The sequence below is a fragment of the Homarus americanus genome, unplaced genomic scaffold (genome assembly GCF_018991925.1).
Source record: "Homarus americanus isolate GMGI-L3 unplaced genomic scaffold, GMGI_Hamer_2.0 scaffold56333, whole genome shotgun sequence".
Taxonomy (NCBI): domain Eukaryota; kingdom Metazoa; phylum Arthropoda; class Malacostraca; order Decapoda; family Nephropidae; genus Homarus; species Homarus americanus.
In genome coordinates this window covers 6996278-7008927 of record NW_024734940.1, presented here as the reverse complement: position 1 = coordinate 7008927, position 12650 = coordinate 6996278, and the positions used below count along the sequence as shown (strand labels likewise).

Here is a 12650-nt window from a genome sequence, read left to right as displayed (position 1 = left end):
CTCACCTTGCGAGGCAGAGACCAGGTCGGGGCCGGAGTGGCCGTGAGTCTCCGTGGTGTCGGTCAGGCCTGAATCTTGTCGGGTGTCGGACTTGCCGCAGGACTTGTAGCCAACGTCCCCAGTGCTGCCGCTCTCCCGCAGGCTGCCGCATGGATAAACTTAGTCTATCACACCTCCACTACACCCTCGCTCCTCCTACACTACACCCTCGTTCCTCCACATTCTCACCTCTCCAGTACACTCGTCTTCAGTACTTCTGTGGTACTGTTACACCTGCTTGCTACACCACTATACTTAACTTGTTTGTTGAGTGATTTTTGCAAAACTTAATGTTAGGCTTGGATAGGTTAGGTTAGGTTAATGTGGGTCCCATAAGCAGTGTGGATACAGTGCGCTAAATAATGACTTACTAATCCTTCGGTGCCTGGCCGGAACTGCACGCGACCCTTCACTGTAAAGTTAGGTCAAGCATGAACCTAACCTAGCCTAATCTAACCTAACCTAACCTAACCTAATTAACCTAACCCCATTACAGGTGTGAGGGGCTGGTGGGTACTCACCTGTGGGCCTCGTGGGAGTTACGTCTCTTGCACTTGGCCACCACAAGAGCGATGATCAGCAGCAGGACCACAGCAGATACCCCCCCGATCACTGACCCGACGATAGGGCTTAAGGGCTCCCCGGGCTTACCAGTACCCAGGGCTGTGTGCCATCAGTAGTTGTGGTAGTTGTTGTTGTTTTAGTAGTTGTGGTAGTAGTGGTAGTAATTGTTGTTATTTTCGTTGCCGTAGTAGTAGTAGTTGTTTTTGTAGGAGAAGTAGTAGTAGTAGTAGTAGAAATAGTGGTTGTTTTCGTAATAGTAGTAATTTTTGTTTTTGTTGTTTTTGTTATTGTTTTTGTTGTTGTTATTGATTTGTTGTCGTTATAGTAAGAGTAATAGTGATTGTTTTTGTTTTAATTGCAGTAGTAGTTGTTGTAGTTGTTGTCGTTGTTTTATTGTCATAGTAGTAGTATTTGTAGTTAAAACAGCACCAACAATACCATCACCAATACCAACATCATCACCACCATCACCACCACCATTATCATCACCATCACCATCACCATGAGCAATACCATCATCATCACCATCATCACCACCATCACCAACAGCAGCAGCAAGAGAGAGGAAAAATATCATGTTAGTGATCATATAATACAAAAACAAATAAAATAAATTGATTAAATGATGTTAATATTAGCATACACAATGTTAAATCCACACAGTGTAAGTATATGAAGCATTGTCAAGAGTAACGTAGGTTAATATGGTTGGAACTACTCGTTATAGGGATCAAAATGTTAATAATAATAGTAATAAGAGCTATATCAGTAGAATTAGTAGTAGTAGTTTTTTAAGTACGAGTTCTGTCATCTGCATAGTACAAGTACCTCCATCTGTACACAAACCTCATATATTACATCAGTACCTGCCATAAGTACCCATCATTCCCTTATATGTATCACCACCTAAAGTGGCTCCCGATACCCACGTGAGAAAACAGGCTCCCAAGGTCTCTATAAACAGTCATTGATGTCCATTTACAACACTCCCGACAGCCACGTAAAAAAAAACTTTAAATTCATTCACAGGCTGCTTGAGGCCCATTCACTCACTCCCGGCACCAACGTAAGCAATCTCTATCAGTTTCCTCCACACTTTCCCGACACTCACGTAAGCACACTTTTCGGTTCATTCACAGGCTCCCAGCACCTATACAAACAAACTTCTTGAGGTGCATTCACACGCTCTCACGTAAACAAACTACGTCAGCTTCATTCACAGCCTCGAGGTACCTAAGGCGACAATCATGGGACTCCCGACCCCATCACCTACATCCACAGGCACTTCGCCTGCAGATACCTAAAGGATGATCTCCTGGATGCTGGTAGGCTCACCTGTGCGTCTCTCGGCGACGTCTGTTAAAGTGAAGGCGGTAAAGATATATGGTTGGGATCGGCCCATGGCGTTGACGGCGAACACCTTCAGCGTATAGCGGGTCCCGGGGCGCAGACCTGTGACCTGTGGGTGAGGCAGACACAAATAGGTATTTAAGGGTTCATTGTTATCGTACAGGTGTTTACGTGGTTAATTAGGAGATACATTACATCTTAGAGGTTTAAATATGAGGTGCGTAAGTGTTTATGGGGTTCAGTATGACAGGTACGGGTATTCAAGGGGTTCAATACAGGTATTCATGAGGCTGAAAATCGCACAAACCCTCAAAACCGATGGATGAAAACAATGCACCGTTTCTCCTACAGTTCACTTGTAATATCTCAGTGTAGCCATAAGGGGGTTACCTGGCCTGGGTGGCGGTGTTGACATAGGAGATGATTCCGCAGTAATCACTTAAATGTTCTTGTATGTGTTCATGTTGACACACATTAAACAATTTCGCAACGCAACACGGATGTATTTTACTAAGTAGATATGTGTGTGTGTTGACCCGTGGAAATGTGTGCAATATAACAATGTGATATATATATATATATATATATATATGACTGTGTGTGTTTGCAATGTAATCATGTCTATGTATGTGTGCAGTGTTGAGTGTTGCAGCTGTTAATAATAATGGCACGGTAGAATGATCATGCAATTACAATTATACCAAAGATCTTCTCAGATTAAACAACGGTTGTCATGGACACATCTGCAAATGCAAACGAATCGTGCAACAATGTGGAACAAACGTGTAGTGAAGGTATACAAGTGTGTGCACAGTGTAGTTAATGGTGATGCTCATGACACAGGCAGAACAACTGGGTCAACAATGTAATTTAGAAGTGTTGGGATAATATGTTGCACGACTGAGGTAAGTTATTTGATCCCAGCACCGCCTCCTCCCGTATTAATTTACCGCGGTTTTATGTAGAGATTATTTTAATGTACTGAGGGAGATGTGTGAGCCAGTGGAGGAATGAGAGGTTGAGTAGGATTAGTTTTACCTGTTTCTTTCTTTCTTTCTTTTCTGTAGAGTATCTTAATATAGTCAGGGGAAAAGGGCAGCCACGAGGTTGATTAATATTACTCTCTCTCTCTCTCTCTCTCTCTCTCTCTCTCCAACCCTCACACCCCATCACTCTCACATACCCTCACCATCACCCCCTTATCTTCACTTCCCTCACCCTAACATCACCTCATCCTCACAAGCCCTCACCCTCACACTCTCTTACCCTCATACTGCCTCACCCCCACATCCCCTCACCCTCACTCTCACTTCCTCCTCATTCCCACTCACCCTCACCTTCACACCCCCTCACAACCTCTCACATGTATTCTCATTCTCATTAATTGTATATTGATATTTTTTTCGCAATGAGGGGAGAGGAGAGAAAGAGAGAAGGAAAACAAATATGGTTAAGTAGAGTCTCAGTGGTATTGTGACGCCATTTTAACCAGTAATAAAAGGCTTAGATAAGGAGTACTCACCTGTAATAAAGGCGTATCGCTCGTGTCTGTCGCTCTCACCACACCATCATCCCAAGCCTCGATAAGGAAACTCTGGTCGACGCCTCCACTATAGCCTGGCTCACAAGAAACGCTCACCGTCTCCTCCGTCTCGTTGAACACCATACAGGAGCCCACCACGTCAGGTTTGCCTGCTGGGAACACGGTGAAGGTGCAGGGTGTTCGCTGGGTGCCCACGGCGTTTGTAGCCCAGCAGAGTAAGGTGCCGTAATCCAGGTCGCTTACCGGGGAGTACCGCAGGTCTGACCTCTGGGATCTGCTGTATTTGTGTAATGGTAAGTAAATGGAATTATGTATTTTCCATCGTATGTGTTTGGATGTACATGAATAATCATAAGTAAGATTTAAAATGTTAATATTCGTAACATAATAAAACTATGTTAGTATTATCTATTAATAGGCTATGCATTTGCATTGGTATAAATTTGAGCACAATTAATTTTAGCTTTTGATGACATTATACATATTGTGTGTAAGTGCAAATCTGGGTAAATTATAATCAACCGTCCCCCTTATCACTGCTCCTGTGTCTACTACTACTATTACTACTACTACTACTTTTTTTTTTTTTAAATTTGGCCTCCAGCCTCCCCCAATAGCCACACTTTCGCCACCATTTAATTACCTTAATATTAAATATCCTAATACATAAGTAGCTATCCTATCTGTGTTAAATTAGTTGAGCCGCAGATCTATGCGGCATTCAGTGACAGTAACCTCATAGTCAATATCTGCAGCAGTTGTCGGAGTTGAGGCAGAAGCTCTCGTTCCCCTGAGGCAGAGCAAAGCCGACCAAAGAAGAGAGAAAGACAGTCGACATCTCATCCAGGCTGTTACATAACTTCTGGGCTGCTGCTTCTGTTCGGAGATCACCTCCGCGAGTCTGGCGTAGAAACATCTTGCACTTGGTCCCATCCGACCAGAGGTTGTGAACACTAGAGGAGTGAAGCTGCCTTGATCTACGTTTTGAATTCTCTCCCCGTATGCCCTTCTCCTGTCGTTCTCGTTCCTCCTATGTGCAGCATCGAGAGCTAGGTTACGGTGACATGCGGCCATGGGATAAAAAATCCTGATGTTGAAGAAACCTTGTTGTCCCCGCGTCCAGAATCCTCGAGCACTGACGTCCACACAGGCTTCGTTAGATGTGTTTGAAGTCCTGTGTTGGAAGATCTCACCATCCAATGGAAGGAGGGTCGGTTCTACCATGACATCCCGGCAGATTTCCTTCAACATATTTGCTGTGAGGTCCCTTACCTCGTCATGCCTCATGCATATGAAGTCCCCTTTCTTGCACACCATGGCGTGATCGCCATCATAGGAAGAGCCACATATGCATTGGGAGGGCAGACCTCCTGGCCGACCGTACCTTAGAGCAATGGCATCTGTAAATTCTTGTTTATTAACACTGAAACCATTTGCCCTTATCGGTAACGTAGTTAACCAGTTCGAGGCGCCCACCTCCTGCGCTATAGCTACTTTTTTTTCAAATTTTCTGGTACCTGCAGCAACAGTTGCTGCAATTATCATTTTGGCAGTGCTGTCGATCTGTCGTAATGGACCTACGAATCTTATTTACCTCACTGGTATCCACTTCCCCTGTTGCATTCTGGGCTATTATGTGGTCCGTGAGGGCTGCCGTGAGCTTAACTGAATTTTGATGTTCAGTGGCAGCAATCTCCTCTGGATTTGTTAATCCCATCCCTCCCAGTCTTGATGGAAGTGCAAGAAGTGCTCTTTCTGCTGGGGGTCCCGATATCAGGGATAGTACGCATCAGGTAGTTCCAGCGATGCTTGACTCCATGGGTGAATGCAGCAAAGGCCGCATGTGGCTCTGTGTTAGCAAACTCAGACAGAGCTTGGATTTCACTAACCCACTCATTCACCTTTCCCGCTACGTACTCGGTCTTGAAGTCCGCAGTGCCAATTACTGCGCTTAGATGTCTTTGGCCGTCCTTAGTTATTTTGACCTCACTTCCGCCAAAAACCTCCATTACCCGTTCATAATGTTCTGGCTTCACGATGAGGAAGGACTTGCTGGCGTTTGGGTGGTACCCTATTTGTGGACCCCGCGATGTTACCAAGTCCCACCACTTTTTGATGCCCTCCACTTTTCCTGCTCCTGTAAGGTCATCAGCGTATGCCACTTGTTTGACCCCAGTTGTTTCAAATTTCATTTCTTGTTGGAGCACTGATAGGCCAATTGCATACATTGCCATTGCAACAGGGTCCCCCTGTGTTGTTCCCTCGGATGAATGTAAGATGGTATCACCTCTTAGAGCCTTGTTGTTTACTATATAGAGGTCTGATGGATTCCTATACGAATTTTCAACATACATTGCAAAGCTTGGACACTTGATCTTGATGTTGTGCAGTGCAGCCTTGCGGTTAAGTATGTTGAATGCGTTTGAAGCATCCACCAGGAGAACGGCCTCACAATCACGCTGCTCAAATATCAATCTCATGGCGTGAATGGCGGCCTCCCCGCCAGCCTGGTGGCCAGCACACAGCACACACTTGTAGGTTCCCTGCTGCTGCCCTGACATCATCCTTTACCACCTCCATTATGCATTTTCCGATGATCCGCCTCAGCACTTCCCCCACCCCTATAGGCCTACATCCTGGTTTCTTTTCCAGAGGAATAAGGCGGCAGGCCGTCAGGGCCTGGAGGTGATGGCAGCAGGTGGATGCAAGCTTTCTTGCAAGGGCGGCAATGGCAGTGCAGAGATCGCTTGCTACAGGGCCAAACTTGTTTGTGCTGAGGATGACTCTCCAACCGTTTGCATCCAAACCTGAAGGGCCGGCACCTCCTCGAGTCTTCAGTGCCTTTTTCCACACCATCTCTCCTGTTATTTTCTCGAACAGGACAGCGTTTGGTGGGGTATAGACACCCTCGAACCTCATGCCTTCTTTGTCGCTTGCAGGGGGATGTTTCTCTTTCAGTAGTTTTATTGTCTCTCTGTTTATTGGCATCACCCCACCGGAGGATTCCTCTGTGAGAGATCTTACCGCCAGAGACACTTTTCCCACACGCATTTTGTTTCCAAATTTTCTTGCCACGTCATCGGTGTTTTGCTTTCCGTCACCAGTAATTTTTAGTCTCTCCTGCAGTGTTCTTGCTTCACATAGGAGATCATCAAGGGCCCCCAGTCTGCCACATTGCCAATCTTCTCTTCATTGCTGCCACATTTTCTTTGTGCTTAGTCTTTGTGTGTGTCCTCTGACACAATAGACGTGGTATTATTGCCAGTATTTGAAGAGCTAAAGGGGCGAGGAAGCAGTCCTGAGTGTAATCAGTCATGAAGCGAGTCATCTCCCGAATCATTTCTTTGGTGGCCACACACTTGGGTGATTCAAATAAGTTAGCAGGCGACCACTTGACAATTTCTGAATAGGTTTCTTTGACCCATATGTCTGCATTTTCCATCGACATGCCATTCCACTGAGGTGGCTGTCTCTCATTCTCCTCGTGGACATCTGCTACTAAGGGAGCAGCATTTATTAGTACTACATTTTCGGGTTGAGTAGACTCACTGCTATCATTTCGGATATCATCGGGTGGTTGGGTCCCGGCGATATCCACTGTGGCCACCTGTGTCGGCTCCCTGCGACGTGGGTTCCGACACTGGTCTCACTTCTTGCAATCCACACATGGTCGGTTGTTTCTCGCACAAACACAATTTGTGCAGTTTTGGTTCGGGTTAGCACAGACACAGCAATGAATGTTACCAGGCATAGCGAACAGCACCTTGGGTGACAGATACTTCCGCCTCCGACCTCTGCTATTGGGCCCATACGGACGAAGAAACTAGATCTTATGAGTATGGGGCACAGAGGTGACGGCCTGGCCTGCGGTGTCCGAGTAACAGGGGCATACGCGCGCGCGCGGTTGTGTCGGGCACCCCCCATGTGGGCGACAATCCACACATCCGAATAATCCACTGGGAGCAAGAATTATCACACCTAACACTTGTTTATGTAACCTTGGCAGAGATAACCACTATTTCTATGGTCTCACTGATGTAATATTAGTTATATATACTCACTTGGTCAGCCGACACTACATGAAGTGGCCGTTACTCGAGGTGGGGAGGCGGAGGGGAGGGGGGGGGCGACCGCAAGCGCGAGGCACTTGGCCCCATAGGGGCGAGAGTCGTGATGCCACCCCTGCTAAAGTAGGCCTATCGACACACTGGCACTAACACTTGGCAACTCCAGTCACTGACCATTCAAACACTCACAGGCTTACTTGAAGATCGCCGGTGAACACACGCAATATTTGCGTTTAATGCCGTAAGGGATGAGAAGAGCCGTCGGCGACGATGCTCAAGGTGACATCCAACATTCATCGACACACTGTGAAATTCTCGCTCCCACAAACTGAGTATATCCCCACCAATAACACTTTAGATCAGGGAAGGCACCCCAACACACCCACGCCTACTACTACTACTACTAGTACTATTTTTTTTAAATTGGCCTCCAGCCTCCCCCAATAGCCACACCTTCGCCGCCATTTTATTACCTGAAAATTAAATATCCTAATACATAAGAAGCTACCCTAGCTGTGTTGAATTAGTTGAGCCGCAGATCTATGTTGCATTCAGTGACTGTTGCCTCATAGTCAATAATGCAACTGTTGTCGGCTTTGGGGTAGATGCTCTCGTTCCCCTGAGGAAGAGCAAAGCAGACCTAAGGAGAGAGAAGGACAGTCGACATCTCATCCAGGCTGTAATATAACTTCTGGGCTGCTGCTTCTGTTCGGATAGCACCTCCGCGAGTCTGGCGTAGAAGCATCTTGCACTTGGTCCCATCCCACCAGAGGTTGTGAACACCAGAGGAGTGAAGCTGCCTTGATCAACATTCTGAATTCTCTCCCAGTATGCCTTTGTCTTGTTGTTCTCGTTTCTCCTGTGTGCAGCATCGAGAGCTAAGTTATGGTGACATGCAGCCATGGGATAAAAAATCCTGATGTCGAAGAAGGCTTGCTGTCCCCGCATCCAGAATCCTCGAGCACTGACACGCATTTTATGACCTGACTGTCTTAATTCAAAAGTATCTACCCCAGCTGAGTTAGTTAAGCTACAGCTCGATGTGGCATACAGTGACTGTTTCCTCGTAGTTTATGTCTGTGACTGTTGTTGGTTTAGCGCCGGAAGATCTTGTTCCCCTGAGACACAGCAAAGCAGGCCTGACCAAAGAGAATAATAGACAACACCTCAACCAGACCACAACGTAACTTCTCGGCTGCTGCTTTTGTTCTGATAACACCTCAGGTCCTTTCCCACCTGATGTTGTGAACACCAGAGGAGTGAAGCTACCTTGGTCCATGTTCTGGATTCTCTATGCAAATCTTCTGTTCTTTTCGTTCTCGTTTTTCCTGTGTGCAGCCTCGAGAGTCAGGTCATGGTGACATGCGGCCAGAGGATGGAATATCTTGATATCAAAGAAAGCTCGCTGCCCCTTTGTCTACAATCCTCGAGCACTGATGTCCATACAGGCTTCATTAGTTGTGTTAGCAGTCTTATAAAACACTCTCCATTCAATGGGAGGAGGGTCTGTTCCTCAATGATATTACAGCATATTTTCTTCAACATGTTTGCTGTGAGGGTCCTCACTTTCCTGTGCCTCTGTAAAGGCCTGGGAATTAGGGATAGAAATCCCTTACCAGACTAATCAGGTTCTTAATAAAGGAAAGTCAAGGACCATGGTTTTCCGAGGAATAACAAACAACCGTTTGAGATTGGCATCTCTTTACTATGAAAAACATAACACAAAACTCTGACACCACTCAACAAACATCAAATAATTAAGGGAGTCAAACAATTAATGCAGTCAATAGTTAATGGAGTTAAACAATTAAGGGAAGCAAACAATTAAAGGAATCAAACAATTAATGGGAGTCAGCAATTAATGGAATCAAACAACCATAGAATCAAACAATGAACAGATATTTCCTAGGGCAGTGGCCCTGGGGGAAGGTTCTGGAACACGGTGATGCACACTCAGGGTAGGGAAGCCTCCATTCAACTCCACACTCGAGCGACAGTGGCAGATTGTCTTGAAATGGCAGGAGAACACCGGGACACAGACGGAATGAGATGAACTGACGGTCGTGGTATGTGGTAGTGGTAAATGACCAGAGAATTGACAGTCGATAGGTGAAGGTCTGGGGACACAGCCCACGAGTCCAGGACCTATGATGAGATCACAGCCAGAATTTGACGAACAACGGAGTAGCTAGATAGTGACTGTATGGCGGCTGGGGTGAATCTGCCGGTGACCCGGGTAGCAGCTGCCGTTCTCACCTCTGCCCAACCACCTAAGTGTTGTCCGCACCAGCAAACGAGAGAGTTAGCAGCGGCAACGAGCAGGAAGATCGTTTCCACCCTTACAGCCTCATAAAAACGAAACCTCCCTTCTTGCACACCATGGCATGGACGATATCATAGAATGTTTCACACACGCATTGAGCAGGTATGCCTTCCACTGGCCAACCGTATCCTAGAGCAATGGCGTCTGTGAGTTCTTGTTTAATAAGGCTGAAACCCTTTGCTCTTATCAGTAAGATGTTAGCCAGTTTGAGGTACCCACCTCCTGTGCTACCTGTACTTTTCTCTTCGCGATCTCTGACAGTTGTTGCATCAGTTGTTGAAATTTTTCGCTTCTGGTGTGTTGCCGTTCTGACGTAATGAAATGTCGAATGTTGAATAGTTCGTTGGTGTCCGCATCACTTGAGACATTTTGAACTACTATATATAGTAGTTCAGTTTGAGGGCTGCTATGAGCATGACAGAGTTTCGGGTTGGCAATTACCATTCTTCTGTGTCTCGGTGATTATGTACTTGTTCTTGAAATCATTAGTGCCGATTACGGCACCAAGGTGTCGTTGGCCTTCCTTTTTTTTATTCTAACCTCACCCGTTGAAGACTTCTATAACCTGATCGTAGTATTCTGGCTTCACAATGAGGAAGGATCTGATGGCATTTGGGTGGTACCCTATTTGTGGATCACATGTTGTTACCAGGTTCTACCACTTTTTTAAATCCTCAACTTTTCCTGCTCCTCTGAGGTCATCAGCATATGCTACTTGTTTAGCATTGTTTGTCTCTTAATTTAATGCATGTTAGAACACGGATAGGCCTAATACATACATTGCCATGGCGAGTGGGTCCCCCTGTGTCGTTTCTTGGGCTGACTGTATGGCTATATCTCCATCTAGGATTCTAGGGCCTTGAACGTAAGAACATAAGAACATAACAAAATAAGGAATATGCAATAGGCCGGTTGGCCTGTACATGGCAGCTCCTGTCGAGAGTTACTACCACTCTCTATCATCCATGAATCTATATAGCGTTCCAGCACTTACTACAAAGTTGCTAAGCTTGTTCCACTCCTCCACCACCCTATTTGTGAACCAGTTCCTTCCTATCTCCCTCCTAAGCCTAAACTTATCCAACTTGAATCCGTTGCTACGAGTCCTATCCTGCTCGGATATTATAAGAACTTTATCTATATCCCCTTTATTGATTCCTTTCACCCACTTAAATACTTCTATCGTATCTCCCCGCACTCTTCGTCTTTCTATTGAATGCAAGTTTAGTTTCTTTAACCTATCCTGATATGAAAGGTTTCTAAGTCCGGAATCAGTTTCGTCATTCTTCGCTGTTGCACCGACTCCAGTGAATTGATATCCATTCTATAATAAGGGCACCAGAACTGAACTGCATAATCGAGGTGCGGCCTGACTAATGCAAGATATAGTTGCAATATGACCTCCACACTTTTATTACTTACATTTCTAGAGATAAAACCTAATACTCTGTTTGTCTTATTTCGAACATTAACTCACTGTTTTCTAAGCCATAGGTCCGGGCTTACAAGTACCCCTAAGTCTCTTTCACAAGTCGACTTCTCTAGGTTGATGTTGTTAAGGCTGTATACATTTACATATTTGTTCTTCCAATATTAAGTACGCTGCACTTGTGTTGAATATCATTTGCCATTTTTCTGACCACTCCTGTAGTTCATTTAAATCCTCCTGTAGTGCATTTGTATCCTTCCCTGAATTAATCTGCCGCCCTATTTTGGTGTCATCCGCAAACTTGCTTATGCCACTGCTGATCCCAGTATCTACTGTAGATCGTTTATGTAGATTATTAACAAGAGTGGGCCCAGTACTGACCCCTGGGGAACCCCACTGGTTCCACAGCCCCACTCAGATTTAACACCATCTATGCTGACCCTCTGTGTACTATTGGTGAGCCATGATTTTATCCAATTTAAGACTTTTCCCTCGATGCCATGAGCCTTAACTTTTCTCAGAAGTCTCTGATGCCGTACTCTGTCAAACGCTTTGCTAAAGTCTAAGGAAATAACATCGTAATTTTCGTCATTATCTACTACCTCGAAGACTTTCCTAAAAAAACGTCAGCAGATTTGTCAGACAAGATATTCCCTTTGTAAATCCATGTTGAGAGTCGTAGATTAATTTGTATTTCTCTAAATGCGATCGGATGCTATTTGCTAAAATTGATTCAAGAAATTTCCCCACTACAGATGTCAAACTAATCTGCCGGTAATTTGACGCTGATTCTATGTCTCCCTTTTTGAATATGGGTACTACATTTGCCTGTTTCCACAAGTCTGGCACAACTCCCGTGTCTAATGATTTTGTAAATAAATTTACGAGGGGTCCGCTAAACTGTTCCTTACACTCTTTCAAAACTCGGGGAAAATTTCATCCGGCCCTGGGAATTTTGTCTTCTTTAATTTATTTATCTTCTTAAGAACATCCTCTTTTCTGATCGTGATATTCTTTAATTTATCTTCTTCATTTCCCCTAAATATCAGTTCCACCTCTGGCATTTCCTCGTGAATTTCTTCTGTGAAAACTGATAAGTAGCTGTTTAATGCTTTGCTTATTTTCTCACTATCAGGGATCACTTCCCTTCTCTCTGACTTTAAAGGCCCCACTTTGCCCTTGACCTTTGTCCTATATACCTGGAAAAATCCCTTGGGATTCGCTTTGGATTCTCTTCCTATCCTGTTTTCGTAGTCCGTCTTTGCCTTCCTTACATTTTTTTTAACATTCCTAGGTAGTTCATAATACTTATTTCTGAGATGCTCCTCCCCTCCC

General features: G+C 45.1%; 1 protein-coding gene across 4 annotated transcripts in view; it reads right to left on the bottom strand.

Annotated features, from left to right (window-relative positions):
- The window catches only part of LOC121870597 (nephrin-like), a gene marked incomplete at its 5' end in the record, with an annotated part of 76365 nt that overhangs the window by 12744 nt on the left and 50971 nt on the right, over positions 1-12650 (bottom strand). For 3 of the 4 annotated variants that reach the window (XR_006089732.1, XM_042372426.1, XM_042372428.1), the window contains 4 exon segments: positions 6-142; positions 561-702; positions 1939-2062; positions 3476-3773. Coding sequence is in view for 3 of the 4 variants with exons in the window: in XM_042372426.1 (XP_042228360.1) it covers positions 6-142; positions 561-702; positions 1939-2062; positions 3476-3773 (701 nt within the window). 4 annotated transcript variants of the gene reach the window in all.